The sequence below is a fragment of the Drosophila innubila genome, chromosome X (genome assembly GCF_004354385.1).
Source record: "Drosophila innubila isolate TH190305 chromosome X, UK_Dinn_1.0, whole genome shotgun sequence".
In the NCBI taxonomy this organism is placed as follows: domain Eukaryota; kingdom Metazoa; phylum Arthropoda; class Insecta; order Diptera; family Drosophilidae; genus Drosophila; species Drosophila innubila.
This window is the reverse complement of record NC_047626.1, coordinates 18,019,435-18,047,114: the sequence shown is the minus strand read 5'-3', so window position 1 is coordinate 18,047,114 and position 27,680 is coordinate 18,019,435. Positions and strand designations below refer to the sequence as shown.

Here is a 27,680-nt window from a genome sequence, read left to right as displayed (position 1 = left end):
TTTGTTGTTCACAATTGGCGCAACATGTTGGCGCCAATTTGTTGCACATGCATTCCAAATTTGTTGTTGTTTTCGGCAGCTGAAAAGCTTAGCCCAGAATTCTTTGAGCTCGTGACCAATTGCTACTCTCCTCCTGGCCATGCCACAAGCCACAGGCTCTCAAGAGTGTGTGTGAGAGAGAGTGTGAGAGAGAGGGAGAGGGACACCTTGTTATTAATTTTTATTGCACCAATTTATGTTTTGTTTGTTCGAATTCTCAACCCAAACTGCCCACCCCGCCAACACTGGTCAGTCAGGCTACAATTATTTATTGTCCAGTATTCGAGTTACCAGTCATATACGTGTATATATTTTGGTTGCCCCGTCTGCTTGCCAGCCCCAACTCGAATCCAGGGCACCTAGCAATATTAGGGCCACCAGGCGGCGCGCTGCGCATGAGGATGGGCGTGGGCGTGGGCATGGGCATGGGCATGGAGACCGGCGGCGGCGGCAGCAGCCGCATGTTGATAGGCGGCGGCGCCATTCAGTGCGACCAGATGATGGGCAGCGGCGGCATTCTGCATCGCTGTGGCGGTGCTGACACAATCCTGCGACAGCTTGGAGCCATCGCCCAGACACGGCTTGCCATTGCGCACCAGGACGGGCACGGCGACGCGTCGTGGCGAGGGCTGTGCGGAGTGATGATGCGGATGTGTGGCATGGCCATGCAGCAGGCCGGGATGCTCGTAGCCCTTCTCGTTCTGGGCACGCTTGGTCTTGTAGCGATGATTCTGGAACCAGATCTTCACCTGCGTCGGCGTCAAGCGTATCAAACTGGCCAAATGCTCACGCTCCGGGGCACTCAGATAGCGCTGCTGACGGAAGCGCCGTTCCAGCTCGTACGTCTGGGCCTTGGTGAAAAGGACGCGACGCTTGCGCTTCTTGTTTGGCATGCCATCGGCATTGACACCGCCGCCACCGCTGCCATCTGCATCGTCCACATCATCGATGTCCTCCTCGATGCCATCCTCATTCAGGCTGTCGTCGTGGACACTTCCACTGCCAGCGCCCGTATCATGCTTTAAGCTATTGTTATTGTTATTATTATTATTGTTGTTGTTGTTATTGTTGTTGTTGTTGTTGTTGTGCAACGCATGCGCCGCCGAGCTGCCGCCAGCTGCAGCAGCGCCGTGCAACGTGTGCAACGCATCGCCCACAGACAACGCATCGCTGTCCGCCGATCGACTGTAGCTCTTGTAATCGCCGGAGAGAGCGGGCGACGTTTGGCAATTGGACCCAATATACGTGTACGACACCTCTGAGGTGACCGGCGAGGTGCTGTCGGGACTGGCCGGTTGCTGAGTGCCTGCAACAATACAAGAGAGAAAGAGAGAGAGAGCGGATAAGTTAGTTATACTGTGCAAAGTTGAACTAACAATAAATACAAGTACTTTACAAATAATCTTTATTTCACTATGCGTCATTTATTATACCAATCAAAATTGTCATACTCTAAATGAAATTTAATATCAATACCCTTAATGTTATTTAAATGTCAATGTAATAAATTCAATTTGTTGATTGTCCAATTAGGACAGATTACAAATAAAAAACTCTGTTAATAAAAAAAATTAAAAAAATGTATTATACATGTATAATAGACTATTTATTTAATTCAAGTTGATCTTAACTTAAATGGAATAGTACTTTTAACGACTGTTCTAATTTCTTTTTTAAATACCATCGATTCAGGTTTTTTTCAAGACTTAGTTTTTGAAGTCCCATCAATGGTTTTTACGCAAATTTCATAAGGAATTGATGTTTTTATAATAACTTTAAAACGATCTCGCTCTAAATGTATATTTATATTTTTTTAATTCATCTTTTATTTTGATTGGTATCGAAATATTCTTTGGAACTAATAATTAAAGCAAAGTTAATATATTTGTTTATGAATTGCAATTGAAAATTGTACGAAACTTAAGCTTGTAATAAAGTATTTATTGAAACAATTTTGATATGGCTTTAAAATGATAGTAGAATGAAATATCTACAATCAGATTTAATGTATCGAAATTGATTGATTGTTATATGTTTGAGATCGAATTTTAAAGTAAACTTTAACAGCTGTGAACTCAGTTTATAAAACAAATCTTTATGATTATTTGAATAACAAGAATTTAAATAAAATTTCAAAAAGATGGTAGATCGATTTTATAATAAAAAATTTAAAAAAAAATTGTAATTTTTTAAGAAATTGAAAAACATTTTTAAGAAATTTTTGAGAACCGTTAACATAATTGCAACGAATATCAAAAGGTGATTTTATAATTTATCATAATAAAGTCAGTAGTGAAACACATTAATTTACAACAATAAAAAATTTAAGCATTAGATAATAAGAATAGCCGAGAAATGCTTGAACTCTTAAAAATTTTCTAGATGATCTTGTTTGATAAACAAACTACATTAGTTTTTCCAGTGTAGAGACAGAGTCAATTTGTCACCAATTTGGATAAAATTAATGCCAAGGCACACACCACACTACTTACACACATACACACACACACACACACCCCAATCCGAATGAGCAGGCAAAAATTGGCAGCGGTGCTAAATGAAAAGTCAGTGGGTAAACAGCACAACCGCCAACGACTCGCACAATTGGATTATGACAGGAGAGAGAGAGAGAGAGAGAGAGAGAGAGAGAGAACTGAGAATCGACAATGTGATCGGGGTGGCCAGATGCGCAGTTAGCCCGTGAAGCAAACCGAAACATACCGTACCATACCGAAACTCAACTAATAACGTCAATTAGAGGACCTGGCCATTGACAAGGCCCGATCGATCGTGTCGTTGACTACCTGGCAAGCCTGCCCATCGGTGTCGGGGCAACCCTGCGGAGTTACACCTTTTGGGCAATTGCTGTGCTGCCTTCTGACCTTCGCCGTGTTGCCTTTTTGCTGCTGTCATTGTTTGCCGAGATGAGACAGTACACAACACCAAAAAAAATGCTAATGAAAATACATTAAGGCTGCAACAAACTGCGAGACAATGGGCTGTGACACAAAAGCCAAACCTCAAACAGAGCTGCCTTCTAATGGTCGCCCTGCCCCTGACTTTAGGTCCCTTTATATTGCACATCCTGCTCCCTATCTTCCGGTTTCTGCCCGGCTCTTGCAATGCAGCCAGCACACGCCCACTTTAGCTAGTTAGGGATACAGTTGCTTTGATTTATCGCCCAATGTGATCTCTGGGTGTGATCTCGGTGATCAATGCTAAACTTGAATGCCAGTTTATTTTCCCAACTGCTCTGCAAATTCCAGCACAATTGACTAAACAATACCCGTAACCTGCGAGGTCTCCACTCAGACCCAACCCAACCCAATCTAGTCCCAGTCCAGTATCGCACTAGAATCGTCCTCACCATGACAACTCAACAAATTAATAACTTAATATAATCAAAACGACTCGGCTTACAGCTGTGAAATTTCCCAAAAAAAAAAAAAAGAAAACGGCAAACAGGCAACAATTATAATTTGTAGCTGAGCACCATATCAACAGAAAAGACAAAAAAAAAGTTGAAATAATAAAAAAAATATAAAGGAAAGGCCATGCAAAAGCAGGAAAAAAAAGGACGAAACGGAAGTGCGTGCCATAAATTTCCAAGCTCATATGAAAGGAATGACTGAAAAATGTTATGTCCGCAACAACAACGAACAACGCAGGGGGACATCATATAAAAAACAATGGGAAAAAATCTAAATAAAAAAAAAAAAAGAAAATAACAAAATTAATCCTCAAGTGTGAAGCGCATACAAACTATTAGTCAAGATTAGGTTGGGCGCAGTTTCTATGGAATGTGAAAGGTATTGAACCACCAAAAATAAAAAAAAAATTTTATTATTAAAAGGGTAGTTCCAGGGCACTTCGCGTTTCAAGCACCTGAATCGACACATATCGCATCTAACACCAACAATAACGTAACGTAACATCAAGTAACGTAACGCTTGTAAGGCAGAGTGGGGCGTGGCATGGTCACAGCCAAGGGTTAGCCCTTGTCAGAGGGGTTCCCAAAGTGCCACAGACGTTGCCCGTGTTCATATGCAAACACAGCTGCCTTTTGTGAGGCAATTATTGAACAATATTATTAGGCGCTTGCTCTCGACTTTCCGTTCGTTCTCTTCCCATTTCCTCCCCTTCTCATTCCAATGCCTTTTTCTCTGCTAACCATCTCATTCATAGTTTTTTTCAGCCCACAAGCTTCAGCTTGAGCTTAAACTGTGGCAAGCTTTGAATGAGACTTATGTGTACAACTAATTGAGTTTATAAATCTCAAGACTTCCCTTATTTATATGAAAATCGAAACAAATTTTGTTACAGACTTTTTCAAAAAAAAATTATAATTCTTTTACATTTCAAATATTGTGGAGCGATTAAATGATTGATAAATTTTCATGAGTTTTGTTGATTTTTTCGAAAACAAAATCATTAAAAGCATCGCATATTTTAGAAAAAATCTAAGAAGGTTAGTTATATTTATAACCTTTTTGTAAACGTTAATAAATATTCTTTAATATTAATCATTTTGGGAAATTTAATCTGTCGTTTGTTAAAGTCTAAGTAAAGTCATTTAATCTTTAAATATACTCAGTGTTAAGTTACTTTTCTTTAAATAGTTTAGATCTTAAAAGCTCAAAGTATTTCGAAATTCTTTTTTAAATAAGTATTAAATGTAACATTTCATTTCACACATATTTTAACATTGTAAACATTCATAACATATCTTAGAAGATTCTGCATATGAATGGGAAAACTTGCATAGTAAAAATTAATTTAATAATTCTATTGTCTATTCGGCATCTTAGCAGAAACTGATGTAAAGAGTTTATCGATAGACTTACCAAATTGTTTAGATCTTTACAGCTCAAAGTATTTCGAAATTCGTTTTCAAATAAGTATTAAATGTAACATTTCATTTTACACATATTTTAACATTGTAAACATTCATAACATATCTTAGAAGATTCTGCATATGAATGGGAAAATTAATTTTATAATTCTATATTCTATTCGGCATCTTAGCAGAAACGGATCTAAAGAGTTTATCGATAGACTTACCATATAGCTCGTTCTCTTTGATCCACGCGCTGCGTCCCGAGTGGGAGAGCATTGTCTGGGCCATGTGATGGTAGGAGGACATTTCATCGCCGAAGCTGCTGGCAAAGTTCTTTGGCAGATATTGACCAGCGGCAACGGCAGCGGCAGCCGCTGCATTGTGACTGGCCAGCAGATGGGCAGCGGCCTGGGCGGAGGCGGCATGGGCATGGGCGCCCACATGGGGCATGGGCGGCTGAGCGCCGCCAGCGCTTTGATGATGCGACAAGGGAAGCGGTGTCACGGGCTGCTGATGATGTGGATGCGGATGCGGATGGGGATGCGGATGTGGATGCGAATGTGGATGCTGATGAAGATGCGGATGTAGTTGGTGTTGCGGCTGCTGCTGGTGCTGCTGCTGGTGCTGCTGCTGCTGCTGGTGCGAACTGTGCTCCGTGGTATGATGATCCGCATGGGCGGCGGGTGCCACATGCTCATCCCCACTGCTGGGCGGTGGCAGCCCCGTGCTGGGAGTTGGCGACAATGCCGTTGGCGTCGGATGTCCATGGCCATTACTGGACTCTGCCCCCAGATCCGCACTGTGGCTGTGCGTGTGATGCGCCGCTGCCGCTGCCGCTGCGGCCGCGCTCTTCAGCTCCGAGCCATCCAAATTGAGTATGTCGGATATATGAAAGCCGGAACGCTGCGACGATGGCACCTTGGCATCAAAGAGGCTGCAAATAAAGACACAAAAGCGGAGTTTTACTTGCTTGTCGATTCACTCTCAATGCAACCGACAAATGGAGAATCGAAGATCGAAGATCGACATCCGACATCCGGTGTCGTGTCATGAATGGCCGGAAAAAACATCACAATGGACAGACCCTTTCAAGCTGACTCATCTACCTGCCACATGTGGCAAGTGTATGTGTATGCACGAGTACCTGACTTTGACCAAAAATTGCACGCACCTCGATTTTTCACACTTGCTTGGAATTAACTTTGATTAAGTGCAGCCAAATCGCTGGATTATTGACACCTAGTCCCAATTCCAGTTGCATCTCTCGCTCTTGCTCCCAATTCCAATACCAAACCCAAATTTAAGTCTTGGCATAAGCTGAGGCTAATGCAAATTTGATTTTCCACTAATACCATCAACAATTAAACGCAAAGCCGCTATTGTTGTAGCGCATGTAAATCTACCTGTCGATCGGTTGGTCTATGGTTTTTGGGCCTGGTCGGCAAACAGGCTAAATGTTTTTCGGCCACATGTTGGCGCAAGTAAAAAGCGTTCTTGCTTCCGGTTTTTCCATGCTCACAAATTTTCCCAAATGTGTGCGCGCGAAATTCCCACGCGTTCAGGTCCTGTCAGGACACGCAGGACACTCAGGACACGGGGAATGCCCCGCATCTCGAAACGGAATTCCCTTTGCACTCGTCCTGGCCTTCGGCTAGACAGTGTGACGCCGTCGTCGTCGTCTACTAGTGTCGTCTGTTGCACACATGTTGCCAGATTGGGGTTTCCCTGCAACTCACCTATGGGAATTTCTAATTTCTAATTTCTAAGCCCGAACAGGCCAAACACTTGAGCTCTTACAAGTTACAAGTATCTCCCAATGCAATGCCAGTTCAGATCTTGAGTATGATCATGCACCAGCCTCAGCAAATCTGTTGTGTGTGTGTGTGTGTGTGTGTGTGTGTGTGGTCGGGGGAAATTACGTGGTCAGGATTTGGGTAATTTACTTGGTAGGCTGTTCACGGGGCAAGTGTCTGGCTTGATTGGATTGTTGAGGCTCAGTTGATCAGTAGCTGGATTAGAGTGTAAAGTTCATTAACGACACGAGGCCTAAAACAACACAATCACATGGCAAACAACCTAAATTTAATGTCTAATAGTTATCACTGAGTTAAGAGCAGCTTTGCGTATGATCTACATCAGAACATGAAACTTATAGTCTAAAAATAATTTGGAAATCGTAATAATCTCATTTACTCTCTTGTGATATACAAAGCGAAGTTGCTTAAAGCTTCAGGCACATGTGAAGCTTTTCAGATAAAAGCTCATTAAAAAAGTGCATTTGCAAAGACTCAAATCAAAGCTTTGCTGAATTTTTGATTTAATGATTGTTCAGATTAGAACTTGTTAATTGACTTAACTCGATAAGTGTAGAGAATATTCTGATATTCTACTTACATATTAAAAATCTATATTCAAATCGAATATGATCTTGAATCAGATTAAAGTTTAACTTAATTTAAGCTTTGTTTTTTGATAGCTAAAAATAAAAGCTCATTAAAAAAATGCATTTACAAAGACTCAAATCAAAACTTTACTGAAGCTATGATTTAATGATCGTTCAGATTAGAACTTGTTAATTGACTTAGGATATTCTGATATTCTACTTACATAATAAAAACCTATATTCAAATCGAATATGATCTTGAATCAGATTAAAGTTTAACTTAATCAAAGCTTTGTTTTTCATAGCTAAAAATAATTCGATTCTATGTATATGAAAGTATTAATATTTTAGTCGAATATGCTCTTAAATCAGCTTGAAGTTGAGCTTCATTTCAGCTTTGTTTCTGACAGCTAAAGGTATTTCAATAAATATAAAAGATAAAGAATAAAGGTATTTCAATAAATATAGAAGATAAAGATAAAAAGGTATTTCCTTAATTATAGAAGATTTATAGTTTTTTAAAGGCTTGTAAATCGATTACTTTGACAGTTTTCTAAATGAAACATTGCAGATACTTGGTTATTCTAAATATATGAGAATAACTGTAGATCCCTTGATGATCTATTAAGGAGGTTTTTTCTACATTGATCTTGGAGTGGAAAGTGCTTAAAATGCTAGAGTTCTTCCAGTCAATCCTAACAAACAGGTCATACAAAGTAACTGATCAATATAAAAGAAAATGGAGAGAGTGATCGAGAGAGAGAGAAAAGAGATCCATCCATAGATCAACTTGCTGTCTTGCTTACCCGGGCAAAGCGTTGCGCAGAGCCGCCGGATAGAAGGCGGCGGGCAGGAGCGCATGGCTCCACGGTGGCAGCAATATGGGTGACCAGGGCAGGAAGGGGGCCGCCGCCGCGGCTGCCACTGCCGCCGATGAGGGCACCATTAGGCTGCCCATGCCGTGCAGTCCGGGAAAGCCGCTAAATGCCGCCGCGCCCGTGGGAATGCGCAGTTGCTCGGCGGCCGTCAAGTTGGCACCGCTGGTGGGTGTCGTTGTTGGCACTGTGGTGCTGGCGGTGCTAATGATCTTGGACAGACGCTGCTGCTCCAGCGATGGCGTCGACGTTCGCAGTGGCCGCTTGGGCGTTGTGGGCGTGCCGGGACTAACGGTGGCGGCGCTCTGTGGCGATGCTGGCAGACTGCCGGCGCTGCCCAACCCGCTGCTGTTGCCGCTGCTGTTGGTCGTCTCACGTTGATCTCGCACACGTTCCCCTTCCCGTTCCCGCTCCCGCTCCCGTTGCCGCTCCCGTTCCTTCTGCTTGGACGGTGTGCGTTCCAGCGCCGGTTTACTGTGTGTTGTGGTCATGTCTGTGGCCGTTGTGGGTGTTGTAGGCGCTGTGGGCGTGGTCGTGCGCGTGGGCGATACCGCTGGACTTACTGCTGGCGGCGTCGCGCTGCCGGATTTGCGTCGCTGCTGCGCGGGCGGCGGCGTTGGCGACGGCGTGCTTTTGCGTTTCTCCGCCACTTTGCGGCCGTTCAATTAACAAGTGTCACACGTGCAAAAAAAAAACAACTAATTTCACACACCAACACTTTTTGCTGCACTGCAACACGGATTACAAAAAAAGCACTATGCAAATAATTGGAATGTGTCGCTTTTAATCATTTAATATTTGTATATATTTTTTTTTGATTTTTTTGCAATTACACTGGAATGCTGTGTTAACGTTTACGTTTACGTTTAAGGATGCGATTACGTTAATGTTAAGAGAGTTTCAATTTCAATTGCAATTTCGATTTCGATCTTGATCTCGACTCTCGTGCTCGGATTGCGTTGTCAGCCGCACTCTAAACATTCCAAACTGAAGTGTCATCAACAACTAACGAGACATCAAGAACTCGACACGAGTCCAAGCAGCCAACGGCGCAAAAGTACCAAAAACTACTCCGCACACACACACACACACAGACAGAGAGACACACACACACAGCTATAGAGAGACAGAGCATGTTTAAGTTTGGCTATATTGTATATGGCGCATCCATCCACCATTGGGTATATAGGCTCACACACACACACAGACACTTACACACACACACACATGCATAAAGAGTCTCTCTGGCTGTTGTTTAGTCGCGGCGCGTTCGTCGCATTTTCACTAAGTGGCTTCTCATGTCCTTTTCAACAAGGATACTACAACAACGACAACGACAACGACGGCAGCAGCAGCAGCTCAGCAGCTCAGCAGCAGCAGCAGCAGCAGCAACTCTGTGAGTGGCTCATTCAACCACCAACAACAACCACCACCATTTGTTTGGGCATCGCGCATCCTTGTGCTAAACAAGGCTAACCGAGGCTTTGTGTTAGCCAGCCATCTCGCTTGCACACGCTCACAATGCCACAGGCAACGAGTGCCCACTTGAGCCGCCTCTCTATGCCCTCTCTCACACACTCACACGCGAGTGCCCTCTCTCTGTGTGTTTGTGTGTGTGCTGAGACGAGAGCTGCCATTGTGACGCTCGAGTAGTGGACTTGTAGGTAGAGCCTCTGGCCAGTCAGACAAGTCGCCGCATCCCGATCATGCTCTCTGGACTTATTCTCATTCTTATTATATTTATTTATTTTATTTTTTTTTTGTTTTTTTTTTTGGTTTTTCATGCATTCATTCTTCAATTGGGTTGCACTGACTCACTGACTGGTCAGTTAGCACAATGTCCTGGCTGCCCTTCTGCTTCGTCCTGCACTTGATGTTGTCAACAATTGCCGCGTCATTATATTGTATTTATCATTATTATCTGTCCAGTTACTCCCCTTCCCTCCCGTTGCCACTTATGTATGCGTGTGTGTGAGCCAACAACTGTCTTGGCGATTGTCGGGATCCCATTTATGATGCTCCTAAATCTCCTGTTCAATTCAAGTGAATGCAATAACTGTATTTCATACGCTTAGTAATCACACTTTGTACTCCATTAACCACATTAACAAATCTAACCAAGTGTCTTTTCTCTTCAAAGTTTATGTACTTTTTTCATTATCAAAAATGCTTAAGTTCCTATTTTCTCTAGTTGGGGTCGCCGACCTGTCACATACATAGAACCTCAGGTTGAAAAATAACTGATTTCGATTCCCTGTTATGTTTTTAAGTTCTTAGGAATGAAACACAGTTATTAAAAATGTACATTTGTTGGGAATTCTACAGGCAATAAAAGTATTTACATTTCTGCATTGTTCCGGCAAATCAAAATATATTTGTTCATTGAAAACATTTGAAATATTTATAAACTCTCCAACTTAATAATTAATTTTAGTTGAGCAATGAAATCGTTGTTGGCATTCAATAACTTAAATTAACAATAACAATTTTATTGGTTAATCGAATAATGAACTTAGAGCGGATATAGTAAAACAGTTCAATGATATTTTTACTGGTTTAAAATTTATTTTATTTCAACAACTAAAATAATTCAAGACAAGCTTATTAGATCTAAAGCCGATTGTTGATTAAGAACTTATAATATTTATGCGGATCTTATTTTTTAGAATATTAAATCCACATTACTCTTTTTTAATCACAATTTAACTATGGATACGCTAGTTTTAGTAGATCGATATGATCTGTAAACTTTTTCATTCGTCATGCAATAAAAATTAATAATGTTATATAAAAAAAGCCTTGAGGATATTACAAAGAAAAAGAGAAACTGGCTTCTAAAATCAAGCATATGGATATATATATATTTCTTTAAAAGGACAACTTTTAGATAGAGAAAACAAGCGTATGAGGCACTTTAAGGCACTTGAAGCCATTGTTCCAATGACAGCTATACGATATAGTGAGGATATAGCCAGGACGAATAAATGAGTCTGCCAGTTTGATTAAAATATCTTTAAGAAAAACAAACATTTTTGTACTAATCCTTAAATATTGACATATACTTCCTATGGCTGCTATATGATATAGTGGAGCGATTTGAACCAAATTTGGTCAGGATGTATGGTATAAGACCAACTTAAATGCATATTTTGTCAGATTGGTTGAGACATCTCAAAATGGTCAAAATAATTAAGTGGTCCGATCCAAAAATTAAAATAAACTTGATCTGCTTCCGGTATCAAGGAACCTACATACCAAATTGGAAGTTTATAGCTCTTATACGTCTATAGGGCTATTTCGGTTTTTTTCAACTTACTCCCTTCACAATGGAAGTGGTAAAATTTTAAAATAAACTCGATCTGCATAAAATTTTAGTAAGTCTGAAATTCAAATTTGGTGCTCTTGGCTCTTACCATCTCTAAGATCTAGGTGTACATACGGACACAGGACATGGCTATATCGATTTGACTGTTAATGCACGTTAAGAATATATACATACTTTATGGGGTCCGCCACGCCTCCTTCTGCTGTTACATACTTTCAACAAACTTAATATACCCGTAAAGAGTAAAAATATTCTTACAAACAAAATTCTTTCTTTTATTTTAGAATTTAGGTTATCGACGCATTTTATCAGACGAAAAGTTTAAAAAATAATAAAACTAAACTAAAAATTATAAAGTGCGTTAAAAGAAATATTTTTTGCAGTGTATGCGCTTCTTGTGCATTGTCTCCAAAAGATTGGACTCTTTCAAGTGGTTTTAAATCAGTTGCTATTTGCCTTTGTGATGCTTCGTCACTATTATTATATTATTTATTATTATATTTAAATTATTTGTTTTAAAATAATGCTGACTATGTTATAAGTATTTAAATAATAAAGATATTATCTTTTTTTCGCTTTGATCATTAATCGCAGTATATAAAAATTTGTATGAAGTGGCTACTGTACAAAATGGTTAAAATTTTAAAATTGGGATTCTTGGTTTAGTATAGCAATCTCGATGGCTTATGTTTTGACTATTTTATTAAAAGTTTCAAGAATGCAAATCTTTAATTTTTTTTCCGGACCAAATTACGAACATAAAAAAACTTGGGATGTAGATAATCGAATTCTACGAGTGCGTTTTATTTTTCAGAAAGTAAATAATAGAAAGTAAAAATTAACACTTGGCCTAAAAACTTTACTATATTCCTAATATTAAATTCTCATGCACCTAAAGATATTTTAGCTATTCTCGTTTTACAGTGTACTTTTTGCAATATGTAGAAATATGAATGTATATTCTCGACATGTAAACAGTATTTAGTTGAGTGTTTTGTTCGATTTGTTAGTACGAGTTACTATCTTAAATTTATGTTAAAGTTAAGTATCAACTCGAACTGGTTGTCGTGACTTGCCAAGCACTTGAGGGTACAGCCGGCACATTTGAAATTCGGTTTCATGAGTAAACCCATCATTATTTTAGATCCTGCACAGCACTATATAGTACTTCATGTACATAAACGAGTATATGGATATATAATATTGCATGAACACACCCATCAGAGAGACGGAATTGGGAAATGGGAAATGGGAAATGGGAACAAGGCACTAGGAGCTATGGAGGGTTTGTTGAAGGAACATAATCAAAACGACCATTAGCTAACTTGAACAATGCCGAGCGAGGAGTGTGGAAATGGGTGAAGGGGCAGTGGGGCAAAAAGTTTTAGCAATTGAAAAAATAACATGTCAGACATTGCGTGCCAGGTCTGCCATATATACATAAATATATGCTATATATGGTAGATATATAGTACTCCATAACGTACTATACATGAGTACGGTTAACATATAAGTATAAAAATGGAGGGTCTCTTTACATAAGCAGCAGCTCCATATATGCCATATGAGAGGACAGTGGCACTCCATGTTCGTTCATGGCTCGGATTACAAATGAAAATGTGGAAAATGGGAAAACACGCACACACCTCGCCGCCACACACAACACAGAACACACTACACACTACACACAACATACAACACTTCGGGGAAATAACGTGTAATGCCGTCGGCGTCGCTGTCGCTGTCGGTATCGTTGTTCTTGGCAGCGTTTTTGCTGCGCTGCAAAAGTGGGCGCGTCGCAGCGTTTGCCGTTCAGCCAATCGCAGTGTGGTGCGAGCGAGATGGGTAGAGTGCATGGCGCACTTGCGCGCATGTTATGGGAAAATTTCCCAAATTGCCAGCATAAGGATAACGGTGCTAAGGGAAATTTGGAACAAGCAGTCGCAGCATATTGCACGCCCCTTTTTATTCTGCTTCTAAATACATAGAGAGCTGTGTGTTTGTATGTGCGTGTGTGTGTGCGTGTGTGTGTGTGTGTGTGTGCGTGTGATGGCCATTGTTATGCGCTTAATGATGATGTTGCATTTAACAATAGCAGCAACAATAACAACAACAACAACAACAACAAGCCAGAAGTAAAAGCCTTTCAACGCTGACAGCGACGTTGCTACGTTTGTTGTTGTAGTTTTAGCTTCCGCAGGAAGTTTAAGTAGCCAGTCAGCGGCAACAACAACAACAACAATAAATACATGAACGACTCTTATACATTGGCAAATGTATCTTGTATCTGTATCTGTATCTGTAACTGGCATTCAAATTACATGCAAATTCAATTGAATTTCTCGCACAAAACTCGTTTGGTTTTTGTTCCGTTCGGTTCACTTCACATATTTATTTATTTATTTATTTTCATTCCGTTTTTTTTTCCCAACACTTCAAACTACTTTACCGACTTGTTGTTGTTGTTGTTTTGCTTGGCTCTTGCCCATTTGTATTTTTGTTTAGGGTTAAGTAGCTCAATTCAATTGCCTCATGTTGTCGTTGTACCCTCTTCTTCTTTTCTCTATGTATTTTGTTAGCCAAAGGATTTTTTGTTTTAGTTTTGAATTAAATTGAATCTAATTTGTTTGTATTGCATTTCAGACTATTTAAGTGGGATTTGTACTGCGCTGTGTTATCATTTAAAAGTATTACAGTCTACAGTTTACTCACTGTAATTTCTTTAATTGATAAATATAATAATTCAATGTTAAGTTAAAAAATTTTATAATTTATCTTTTCCTTGAATAATAGAATAAGTTACGTGTATATCAGATTTAAAACTAACATATAAACGATTAATTGGAAATCAGCCCACAGTCTGAAAAAATAAGTTGTCTTTTAAGATTTTGAAACGAAACATACATCCTGATCAAAAAAAAAAACAAAACGCACTATAAACTCATGTATGTATGTTGTTGCCACAGGAACGATCTGCCAAAAAATAATCTTTACTAAAAAATGTTTGTCTATTTTTTGAGATATCTGAGTTTGGTTAAATTTGGATATATATATCATAAAGAAAATCCACCTTGAGTAATTTAAACGCTTCGTTTATCTATTTGTTATGTAATAAAGTATTTAATGTCAATGAATAAACAATAAATGTAAATTGATATGATTATGAATATGATAATGAATGAGCTTTATCTACAATTCAAATGTATGGACGTAAGTAGTAGGCTGATTTTATAGAAAGTAATCATACTAAACGTTGATTTATATGAAAAGATTTAATGGCATTTACCAGGTTCTGATAACTGATCCAAAAAAAGGAAAACTGATTAAAATTTAAATTGTCATAAATTGATTTTGGTTTCCGCTCATTAAAGCAATACTTATTACTTCAGATTATTTCTAATTATCAGCTAGATTCTTTCAGTATAAGTATGTGCTAAATGTTTAAATACTTGTAGAAGAGAATTGCATGTTCTTTCATAAGTGCATACTTTAATAATCAAGATTCAATTAACTATAGTTGATAGAGCCCTTTAATTTGATACTCGTACTTCAATGACAAGCAGTTAATTTATCATATGATAAACTCTTTAGTATAAATTTCCACCATTTCTAGCCAATATAACAGCTTGTTGGATTGGCAGCTGTTTCATGGCAAACTTGAACAGCCCGTCTCCCAATCCCAGAACTCAAACTGAAGTGTGACAATACGTAGGCCACTCAAACGAGCCGTATCCGAGAGATACAATTAACAACAATAACCCGGCAATAGTGAGTGCTAATGTTGTTGCTGGTGTTGGTGGTGCTATTGCTATTGCAATTGCTATTGCTGTGGATCGGCTTTTCAATAACTATACAAATGCAATAAAATATGTTGAATGTCAGAGAATGCATTTGGGCATTCCAAAAACCGCGCGACAGTTTTTCGGTATTTAGGGGCGGGCGGTCTAACAACCCCAATTAAACGCTTCATTGCGGCGGCTGCTGCTGCATTAGGCGTAAAAAATCAGATCCCTATACAATATACAGCACTCATATATATTTGTGTCTACACTGAAAAAAAAGACCAATTTCTAAAATCAAGAACATTTATCATTTATATAATATATTCTTAAAATAAGACAATTTTAAGACCATATTACTAATACTAAAAATCAAGGCTGCAAACCACAAAAATGTGAATAAAGGTTCGGTTCGGCGGTTCGGACCATAGACCGAGACTTGTGTTCGGCTCGCGAACCGGCTTATGTGCCCCCTTCGAACCTTGGTTCAATTTAATGCAAAAATATATATAGACCAAGACTTGTGTTCGGTTCGCGAACCGGTTTATGTGACTCCTAAACCCAAGGTTAGGGTTCGAACCTTGGTTTAATTTAATGCAAAAATATATTTTTATTGATTGCATTTTTTCCTGACCAATTTAATTTTGAAAAAAAAAAAAAATGTTATTAATTATCTAAACTTATTTGAAGATTTTAAAATACTTATTTTTATCCAAAGTCTCAAATAGTTAAGTAATATTAGAAAAGCATAAAATGTTTGTAGCTATTATTTTTCTAGCCGAACCTTATAATAAGGAAAGTGGTTCGGCTTAGGTTCAGGTTCGCTGGGTAAATAATTGTAAGGGTTTCGATCGTGATCCGGTACAGGCTGCTTAAAAACCCGAACCGAACCGATTTAGCAAGGTTCAGCCTTGCTGACAATATTAATATAAAAAAAATGAACTTTTTAATTTAAGAATAAAAATCTTAAATTATTGGAAAAGTAGAAATATGTCATATTTTATTTAAATTCAAAAGTGGCCCTGTGGTGAGCCCAGATTCAGATGATATTAACAAGGAAAACACAGTAAAGTAACATTTAAAAATTACTAAGCCGGAACAAAATGCATTTATAGTTATATTAAGATAATATAATATTAAGAATACACAAATTATAAATTTATAAATCTTTTCTTATTTTTTTTATTTGTTGACTCTAATTTGAAGAACATTTATTCATATAATATGAGCTTTGTCTGATTTGAAATGTTTTCAAAACCATTATGTGCGCTCTTACTTTAAGAATTTTATATTCTCGTCGCATTTTTGAGACCAAAATTGATTTGAGAACATTTTTTTTTTATCAGTGTATATGTGTTTATATGTGTGTCTGGGGCACTCGGAGCTGTGTACTGGATTTGTGTCAGTGGAAGAGTTTTTGGCAAAAGGTGCTTGCTTTGCGACATGCAGTGAATGCTAACTACGAGATACTTTGCAGCCATGACAGCCAGAGTGTCGTGCCATGCACACCTTTCTATACACACACAAGCACACACAAGCACACACACACACATATATACTCATAGAGACACTTAGTCTCTCATTCATTCAATGCTCGTTTATAACACAGCAGCACAGTCCGCTCATCCATTGTCATCCATTTTAATTTACCTTCCGGTTTTCCTTTCGTTTCATTTCAACTGCTCGGTCTCTTGCTCTTGCTCTCGCTCTCGCTCTCTATTCACAATTCTTTCTATCACTTCTTCCTCATGCTATTCTGCTGGTTTTTAGGCTTGCCCTCCACCACCGTAGATGGTTTACCCCTCGGCCGCTCGTGTTGTCAATTGACGGCCATGACAATTTGGGTTCCAGATTCGTTGCGCGGAAGTGATTTACCCAAAAACTGACTTTGTTCCAAGGAGTTTCGAATAGGCGGAAGTGCCTCATTCAGGGATCACATTTTACGCAATCCCATACCCAGTTACATGGTTACATGCTAACATTCCCGGCCCATTTGATTGATCTTCGGTTTGTTTAACAAGCCGGCCTCCGGTCAGTTGCTGGCGTGATCTCTGTAACCATCCAGCCTCTTTTGTTGATTGTATCTTATTGATTCCAGGCAAACTGTTGTAGTTGCTAATTTTGAATGGGCGTTACTTCTGTTTCATTCAGTTCTTTTCTGTCTGTCCTACTTGAGCCTATTGATCTGATTTCCAAGCTAAAACTGTGTAAATACAGCTGGAAGAGGCGACTCGATGTGCAGCTGGAGAACATCTCAAAGAATCAAGAATTTCTCATTTACGATTGTATATATTATTTGACATGGGCATTTATATGTGCGAAATAAAAATATAGCCTTTCATAACTGTACAACTATTTGTGTGTAAAGTAATGAATGTAATTTTGAGCACAGAAATTTTAAATTTAAAACAATTGCTTATGTGCAAAGGGTATAAAGATTATTTAACATACTTATCACAGCTTAAACAACAGCCAAAATTTAAGAAGACTCTTTATTAGAATTGTCTCTAATCAGCAATAATATTCAGGCTTGAATTTTCATAACTACTTCAGTTAAATTTTCATCTAAGAGATAAGATAAATATATACTTTTAAAGTCAAATTATCTTTAAGTTAGTTAGACCATAACTAGACATTGGAAAATGAGCCTCAGAGAATTAATATAGAATTAGTTAATGGGTAAACCTAAGAAAGGGATTAATATAAGATTCTTTCCAAAGCAAACATTATAGCGTATCGCATCTTCTGTAGGACCTAATAGAAGAATCAAAGAACTTTCTTTATAATTTAGATTGTAAATAGATTTTTTAAATTTTCCAGGCATGCAAGATTCACTCGAATATTCGATTTAGTTTATAGTCTATAAGCATAGTATAATTAATTATCATTTGCCTAATATTTCAATGGTCTCTTTGGCAAATATGTATCACAAATCGGCTTAAAGAACTTTCACACCATTGTTATAATTGTGTGTTGTAGAGTTGGGAATTGGCCAAGGAACTCCCAATTTAAATTCAATCCGAAATGCAAAACCATTTGATGCGTTCAGCTTACAAAATTTAGATAAATTACTTCCTACTTTGAGATGGGCCTTCCAGCATATTTGAATTGCACAGCCGTCGGCTAATGCCATTTCATGGCTTTTATTGAAAGGACATTGACGTTGTCATTGACAACACGAATTAAGAATTGAGAAACGGATGTTGTGCACTCCAAGCGGAGGGCTCTTTAGTTGGATTTCGAGTCAATGAAAACGCTAAACGATTGAAGGCAAGCAGCGCCAGACAAAAGGCGGGACAAGCTCATTGACTAATAAAAAAAAAAACAAATATATAATTGTCTATCTGTGTGTGTGTGTGTGTTTGTGTGTGTGTGTGTGAGCCGGCTGTGAGGATCTAATTGTGTGTGCCCGTGAGCCATAAAGCAAAGGTCCAAAACCCGAACTTGACAAATGGGTTTGCGATGTGTTGTGTCCCACTGTGCAATTGCCAGCAGTTTTTTTTTCAGCCGGGTCATCAGTCGGTCGGTCGGTCGTTCGGTCAGTTAGTCAGTCAGTTGGCCAGTCTGTTAGTCAGTTTGTCAGTCATGCATACGGCTGTCTCAAACTTCCTCTGCGCACTTCCTACTTCCTTCACAGCTTGACGCATTTACAAGATACACATTTGCAATTTATTTCAAATGCCAAACAATTTCAATTGCAATATTTTTGAATGAATGGCACAGCGGCCTCTGACAAAAGCATTTTACACACTTTACACACACACACACCTTGCCCATTTTTGTGGTATTGTCTTTAGACTCAGAAATCTGTATACCGTGCACTCTGAAAAAAACAAGGAATTTGCTTGTAACTTTTGTCTTTTTTATTCACCCATTCATGTATATTGAGTTCGTGTAATTAATTCTCGGTTATGTACTTTGTGCAAATGTATGTAACCAGCAGATTTAGGCGTGGTAGACCATATAAAAATATATATTCCTGATCAGAGCTCTGTGATTTTATATGTATGCACTGAAAAAAAAAGACCAACTTCTAAAATCAAAAACATTTATCTTGAATTCAATAAGAACATTTTAAGACCATATTAATAATACCAAGAATATTAAGCTAACAAAAAACTAAAATTCTTAATATAAGAGAAAAAAAAGAAAATAATAAATATAAAAATCATTTTTAATTTTTTGATTTCAATTTAAATAAAATTTATTCTTAAAATAAAAACTTGGTCTTATTTAAGATGGTTTTAAAACCAACATTTGTTTTCCTAAGCTAAGTATTTTATGTTCTCGACGCATTTTTAAGACCAAAGTTCTTAGTTTTGAGACAAAAATTCTTGATTTTAGAACTTTTTTTTTATCAGTGTACATGTTAGGGTATCTATGATTCTTGCTCTTTCGACTAGGGCGCACTAACTTGATTATTATTAACCTTTATGAGCTTAATTTAAAATTGGAGTAAGATATAAATAATGTGATATTTATGTACGAGTTTTGGAGAATTTTTAGGAATTGTTAGAAAGATAAAATCAGTAACTTTTAGTTACTTTAAAAGAGTGTGAAGTATATCTATATATTTCTTTAAGTGTAATCTGTGCATTTTTACCATAATATACAATATTACGGCTTTCATTAATTTACTTGCAAAAATGTATTCAAAATTAACCATGTTTTCTGAACAAAACTAGTTATTGTTTTTGAACATTATTATTTTAAAAATATGATTTTTTTGGCTTAAAAAAATTGATTATTTTTCGAGTTGTAAAGTATAATTCAAAATAATCATTATATTGTAAATAAATCAATATAAATCATAAAAAAAACATTATATTGTAAAAAATAATTTTGTAAAACATAATGATTACATTCCCTAAAAAATTAGTTAATGTGCTACCTAAATGCTAAAAGTTGTCTTAAGTAAATAGAATTTAAGGAAGTTGATATTTTGCGTTTGCTCATGAGACATTAGAGCAATCCCAAACAATGCCAAACTTAGTAGGAAAAGTATCTTGTGACCTGATGCCAAGCAGGTGTCCCTTACTCCTCCCACACCCGTTGCACGTTGCACGTTGCACGTTGCATGTTGCAGTTGCAGTGACCGTGTGACACTTCAGCCAATCACATGCTTCATTATAGGCCCATCAAATGGAAACAACTGTGGGTAGGACACCGTCGTACTCCTCGGTGATGATTCCGATTCCGATTCCGACTCCTTCTCCGGACCTGCGACACATGCCCCAAGTACGAGTACTAGATGCAAATTTCATTGTGTTATTTTCGCATTCGCATGGCGCATGCGATGTTCCTCTGTCTGAGACTGACTGACTGGCTGACTGACTGGCTGACTGACTGGCTGACTGACTGGCTGCCTGACAAACTGGCATTAAATGTCACAAAGTCACGCGTCGAGTCAACTCGACTCGAAAGCTGTGCAACATTTTGTTAAATGTATCAATTTCTGATTTGGCCCAAACTGTCGCCCTTCTTGTCCAAGTTTCTGGCAACGTTTCCAATGACATTCAGACAGACAGAACACCAACAGCAACAGCTACAGACAGAACAATAATAACAACAACAATGACAGACTGTTATGGCAAGTGGAAGCTTTGACAGCGTCGTTTTAGCCAGGCCAAAGACAAGAAAAAAGGCAGCGAAAAAAGAATAGTTCGCAAGCGACAGTTTCAGGCTACATCACGCTGGCCAGGGTTGTCGAGCTGCCTCAACTGAATACACTTTATACATAATGCGATTGCTTATATTTTTCCATCGGAATTATTTCCAACTCTTATCATAGAACTAAAAAAAATCGGAAACTATAAATAAGTCCATGTAGCCATATTACTATTGACTACTCGACAACTCTGGCAGGCAAAAATAAAAATAAAATATAAAGCAAAGCAGCACGACTTAACGTTAATATTTGCCTAAAAAAAATAACAAGAGAAACAATTGGAAAAAAAAAATATAATACAAATGATCCCGCGTAAGGGGCGTATTAAACGCATTCAAGACATGCAACATGCCACACTTTGCTACCCTGCCATTTAACGGGGTTCATAGTCACACTTTTTAGTAAGCATAAATTTGACTGATATAATTACTTTCAAGAATTCAGAAATTAAAACCTAAATGCTTAAATGCAAAATTTCTCATATGGAAATATTTTTAAATTATCAAAGTTTCGAATGGTTTATGAGAAAAGAATTCGATTATTTTCCTATAATTGTCCTCTTGAGAAAATTTGTATAGTTGGTACTGCATTTAAATCAGTTTCTGGAATTGTAGGAATCTTTTTTACAACAATTTGAAAACGGCTAACTAAAAGTTTTCGTAGTTTAGTTAATTTTAGAAATTGGTAAACTAAAGACAAAAATTGTTTTAAAAGCTTTTCCTTAAGTTTTTCAAATATTAAAAAGCACATTTTATATATTTTTTATATAACTATAATATACTTAATAGTTGCTGGAACTGTGGATATCAAATGTACAATGTTCTTATAGGGAACAATGTTAACTGCGTTAGAATAAGTAATAAATTTACATAATACTAAAGTCTTAGGTTAATGGAATTGTAGGCTTTTTATGTAATCGTATAGAAAACTGAAGTTTCCACATAATATACAAAAATATAGTAGCAAATGAAATCATAGATTTAAAATAATGCTAAATAAATATTAGTTATCTGAACTTCTAAACTTTCATTTATCTGTTGTGTTACCAAAACTAAAGAGCATTCAAAATTCGGTGCTGCCGACGGATAAAAGCCCGAAATACGATGTACGTGTTGGCTATTCGTGTGTGTTTTGTTTACTTCCTGGCTCATCCGACGACGATGACGATGACGACGACGACGACGATGACGACGACATGTGCACACATTCCCAGGCATTTGAAGCTTTCGATTTTTTGAGTACGTTCAACTTGACTGGCTGCGTTTCCGAATTGCGTTTAGTAACGCTACTCTCAACAATATTTGGTATGGGCTCTAGATGTATGAGTGTATGTGTGGTGTGTGTGTGTGTTTTTTTTTATTATTATTATTTTTGTTTTATTAATAAAAAATAGTATCATCAAATAAAATTATGTTTTCGAACTTCATATTTCAGGGCTTCAGACAAGTGCAAAGCGTGTCCTTTTCTACTCCAGAAATAAGTGCGCATAAAAGGGTTAAAGGGTTAAGCGACAAGAGGACGAGAAGATGGTAACTGGTTTCATATTTATTTTAATATTTTTCTTTGTTGAAGCAAGAGTTTTGCTGGGTGTTTGACTGAATGATTTTGAAGAACTGTTTACATTTTGATGACGCGATCTTTGAGCTTTTTAAAAGCAGTTCTTGTGAATTGTATACCTTGTTGTCTAATTTGTCTCTTTAAACTTAGAACATAAAAGATCTAGGTACTTGTTAAGGTATCTCAATGCTAAGCACACTCTTGTTTTTTAGCAACCGAAACCACACAATTTGTGGGATAAAATGATCTTAAATATACAAATTGCATTGCGTAGTTCTATTTTTTAAGCCCCTGACACAAACAACAAACAACAAACAAATCGACAATGACACTTCCTTAATTAAAATTATGTTAGGATTTTGAAAATTGCCAACAATGGAAAGCAGCAAAAGAAATTGCGAAAGATCCTGCCGATCAACCTGTACCGTGTACCGAAACGCAACCTGTGTTCAGGGGAAATCCAAAGTCTGCTCCAGCCGAAACTGTATTGGACAAAAATATCAATGAAAACTCAGATGAATAACAACAGCAACAGCAGTAGCAACAAAAACAGCATTAGAATAAAATACAAATAAATAGAATTGGTTTTATTTGGCAAACAGTATTATCCGAGATAAGCCGAGGGTTCGATGCAACGATTATGGACAAACCCAATTAAAGTACAAATTTTTGAAACTCAAATGCCCACTCTCTCACTCACACAAATACACTCTCTCTCTCTTTCGCTTTCTCTGTTGCTTGGGTGTGTGTGATTTTCCAAACGATTTCACTAAACATGTGTTTTGGTTTTCAAAGTGCAGCCGTAAAAACCCCGTCGATGTGCCAAAAATGCAAAAGGTGACAAAGTGGAAATAATGCGCATTGTTGAGTGTGTCCCTCAACGATGTCTGTTCTCTGTTCCCTGTTCTCTGTTTGCTGTTTGCCGTTGGCTGAGTGACACCTTTTGCCTCAGGCTTATCACACATGCCCCGTCAGTCCTAGTCAGTCCAGTCAGCCAGCGATCCTGGCCAGTTCATTGAGTGCTACGCTCCCTTCGATCGTCACAATGCCGTAATATTGGCTTAGGCCAACGCACTTTCTACATATTCATATACAATCACCTCTTTGTATGTGTATGTATATGTGTGTGTGTGTGTGTGTGTGAGTGAGTGCGAAAATCAGGGGCTTAAGACGGTCGATATAGGCAGTAGTCGGCATCAGAACAATTTCATTATGTTATGCCATTAAATGTTAATACTCTCACTGAATTGATCCTTTTAAACTAGCTACTCTCGGCCGGATCCAGATCCGGATCCGGCCAGGTCTGTTCTCGTTTTGGCCCTATTCTTTGCTTGTGTTTTCTTTGCTGATTTAAAATCAAATTGTTTTTAATTGCCGCATCGATTTCTTGGAAATGTTTTGACAGTTTTACTTGTCTCATGCATGAGCTCTGCACAATGTGCAATTTGTGCATTGCAGTTAAGATTCTCGTATATAGACTGACAAGTATACTATATGTGAAAAATTAAACAGCAAGAAATTGAACTTTTTCTATCGTATGTTCTTTAAAAAAAAACTAAAACAAATTTAAAGAGACTAATAAAATCCCAGCAGATTTATTCAAGTTAATTGTACTCATGAAATACTATATTTTGGAAATCTCATCAATATTGATATTATCATAATATTATCATAATATTATCATAATATTATCATAGTAATAATAGGCAGCTTTGAGCGAAGAGTGACCAAATAACATTTTTTCATAGTATATCAAACATCACAAATCTCTAAACATTTTTAAAAGAATTCATTTTAAAAAGAACCTCTCCAAAATTTTCGAGTTATTCAAATGTCAGAGATTTAATTTTTTCGAACATCTTTTTGAACTTACTTAAGTCCACTGCCATGAATTAATTTCCAATATCAGCAAAATTATTACTTTTAGGCATGTATTATTTAATTAATTAATTTTATATTTCATTCAAGTTTTTTAACTTTTAAAAAATATTTTAATTATTTCAATAAATTTTAAATTGTAATAAATCTCTTGCAATAGCCCTTGAATATCAGTGCAAAGATGTATAATGAATTGTTATCTTTATTCTTGCAGAGAGTTGCAGCAATTTTAATTCGCTGACATTATTATATTTATAGTTTCTAATGATTTTAAATAACCTAAAAAATTTAGATGACATTTAATTTTTAAAAAAAAAAACATGAAAAGAGTTGTTTCTAACCAAGAGATTAGTAAGACGTCGATCTAATCAAATCAAAAAATTAATAGACGAGTCTTTGTGAAAGTCACGGGGTTAATAGGTATAGTAAATGCCGTCGGAATATTTGTGTGCATTTGTATTACTCATCGACCCATAGGACACAGTTATTATTAATATTATCCAATCGTTACATGAGGCTTAGCATAGGGAAATGAAAATGGCGCTGGCCCATTTTATTTTTGATACTCACTCGTAGACGTGTTTGTTGTATTCATAATCCGGCTGCATGCAATAATCCTGTTGATATACATTATTTGTATAATAGCCGCAGTCCTCAAAGTAACCACAATTCGGATTATAATTGGTCATAATTAAAGCCGTTGACGTTGCTGCTCTTTGCGTGTTTTGCCAGTTGGCCAACAGGATAAGGCAACAAAATTCAAATCCAAAAAAAAAAAAATGAAGAAAAAAACCTCAAAAAAAAAATAGTACTTTCAATAGAACGGGTGGGTGGGTGTTTGAGTGGTGTTTGATGGGTATTGTTGACGTTGTTGTTGGTTGTTGTTGTTGTTGCTTGTTGTTGTTGGTTGGCAGTTGTCGGCGCCTACTTCAATCGCACATTGAATCAATTATTTTTTAAGCTGGCGGCAATTATTTGCACGATTCGCGCTGTATCGTTAGATCGATTTTTAATCCACGATCACTTTATAATTTGTGTACAATAACTAAGTAATAACTAACCGCAAACAGCAATTAAGTGGTCACAGTTTAGTCACGTCGCGTCACGATTGCCTTTGATTTCATTTGCTTTGATTTATTATTTAATTCAAATACTAATTCATTTATGACATCTGTATAACTTTTATAACTTATGCATGCAATTGAGTTTCGCTTTGCTTTGGTTTTTTGGGCTTATTTTTTTTTCGGTTTTATTACGCGCCACTTGACGCGACGACAAGTTTGGCTAACGGTTAACGGCTAACGCTTAACGGTAGCGACGGCTATTTAACATTAGCTGGTGGTGATAGTGGTGCTGGCGGTGTTGGTGGGGCTCGTTACATTTTCTTCGTGGTGCCGGAGTGTTGTATCGAGCGGTGCGCGCGCTTTTGACTGTCGTCGCGATTTCAATAAGCCATAAAAATGCCATCGGCAGCAGCAGCAGCAGCGAGCGGACGCGATCCACTTACGCACTCGCTGATATGGCCGCAGCGCCGACTAACTAGGCTAAAATAACTTGGCTAATGCAGATGCGCATGCGCTCACACACACACACACACACACCCACACACATACACAGTCTCCTTCTCTCGCTTGCTCTCTCGCTCTAGCTGAAATTGGCGATTATGGAACAATCGACGATCGACGATCAGCGAGTAATTCAACATCGGCAGAACGGTCTGCAATTTCCTCGACGATGCGTTTTGAGGCTCTGCGTCAACTGACACTGACGAACTTGGGGGACAGGCGTGTAGCTTGTGTCTCACTTGATCCACACACTCACACACACTCACACACACACACACACGCAGACACAGAGAATGAGTGAAAGAGAGAGCTTGCCGAGAGTGCTGAAGTGGCGCAACGTTCGACACTTTAAATGCTACAACAATCACTTATTAAAGTCAAATAGGTATTAAACAAAAAGGTAAAAAAAATATAACTGAGTTAAACAAATATAAATAAAGTACACAAGAACATCGACATATCGATAATGTATCAGTGTCTAAACGTATGTGTGTGTGTGTGTGTATTTTACAGATATGGCTGGCTGGAATATGCACACGAGTACGAAAACGAATATAAAAATGAATATGTAGAGTCCCCATCTCAATCACAGATACAGATACAGTTACAGATACAGACACGCAGGCAACGCTTGCTGTTGATTCCAAATCGGGGCTTATGCTTATATTTGTTTTTGTACCCTTTTTTTCGATTTGGTGCTCTTCATTTGCTGCCGCTGCTGCTGCAGTGGCACAGTGGTACAAACTTGTCCAAATTTAAGACAAGGCTTTTTTTTTAAGTGAATTTTCCCGAAATTACCAGTCACCAGTGATAGAACAAGGTAGCTAAAATCAATATTACTGTTGTAAACATTTTTTTACTAAACAAATTTAAGAGAAAAACCCAAAGAATACAATCTTACAATTAAGTGACTTTATTGTTTTGAATACAGGTTTTGGAATAATTTCCATTTTCTCATCTAAAATATGCGTTTGAAACAAGAGAAAATCTAAGAAATGATTGTTTGTTCAATTTTAAATTTTAATTATCAAATGTACTTGCTTTAAATTTGTTCAAGCTTTTTTTTATATTTTAATTAAAGGGGAGCAATTAAAATCCGCTCAAAACTTGTAATGTAAAAATATATCGAAATATCGACAACTCGATTTTCGCGGAAGCGATAATCGAGTACTTCAACTAGATGATTATTTGGACGATCTATCGAGTTGATTAAATTGACTTCCATGAAAAATCGACAACTCACTGGGGCTTCTTCATCGTAGTTTATTTGCAGAAGTAAGTTTAGTCGTTCAATTTTCGATAAATAAATAAAATCAAAGTTTGAATAAAATAGAAAATGCAAAAGAGAACAAGTCTATTTTGTGATTACAATTACGTTTTCAAATTAAAAAAATATGTTTTGATAAAACTCGATATTTGCAGCTCGATCTACTTTTTCCGATATATCGACAACTCGATGCTTACTTTTGTCGATTTCCTATTTCGATATATAGTTTGGATTAACATCACTACTTAAAAGCAATTTAAAACTACTTTACTACTACTACTTTAAAATTGTAAAAAATTTGATCATGTCCAAATACATGTACCACTGTAACGGTAAAATCAATCAGTCCCCACAATGCAAACTCAGGCACATACCGTATAGAACATACACCGTAGACTTTTCCACATGTAATGAAAAATAATGCCGAACAATATTATTATTATGACGATTATGTGGCGCATATGTTTGTTGACAAACAAGAACTTGGCAACTTGGGAGTACGAGTAC

General features: G+C 37.5%; 1 protein-coding gene across 2 annotated transcripts; it reads right to left on the bottom strand.

Moving 5' to 3' along the window:
• Positions 1–203: 203 nt before the first annotated feature.
• LOC117790131 (homeobox protein vnd) lies at positions 204–26,079 on the bottom strand. 2 transcript variants are annotated; one of them, XM_034629433.1, is made up of 3 exons: positions 24,912–26,079; positions 5,101–5,810; positions 204–1,345 (listed from the first exon to the last, which is right to left on the bottom strand). In XM_034629433.1, the coding sequence occupies exons 1-3, from the start codon at positions 25,028–25,030 to the stop codon at positions 408–410; spliced, it is 1,767 nt and encodes a 588-aa protein (XP_034485324.1). In that variant the 5' UTR covers positions 25,031–26,079; the 3' UTR covers positions 204–407. The 2 variants fall into 2 exon arrangements, with proteins under 2 accessions (XP_034485324.1, XP_034485315.1); XM_034629424.1 differs by lacking the exon at positions 24,912–26,079 and adding an exon at positions 8,066–8,796.
• Between the last annotated feature and the right edge of the window lie 1,601 nt (positions 26,080–27,680).

What these genes read in the sequence shown, in the direction of transcription:
- LOC117790131 (XM_034629424.1), bottom strand. Translation starts at nt 8,625, where the DNA reads ATGACCACAACACACAGTAAACCGGCGCTGGAACGCACACCGTCCAAG. An exon ending in CTGCGCAACGCTTTGCCCGG is followed by an intron (nt 5,811 to 8,065) that starts GTAAGCAAGACA and finishes CTTTATTTGCAG; the next exon opens with CCTCTTTGATGCCAAGGTGC. An exon ending in CAAAGAGAACGAGCTATATG is followed by an intron (nt 1,346 to 5,100) that starts GTAAGTCTATCG and finishes GTATTGTTGCAG; the next exon opens with GCACTCAGCAACCGGCCAGT.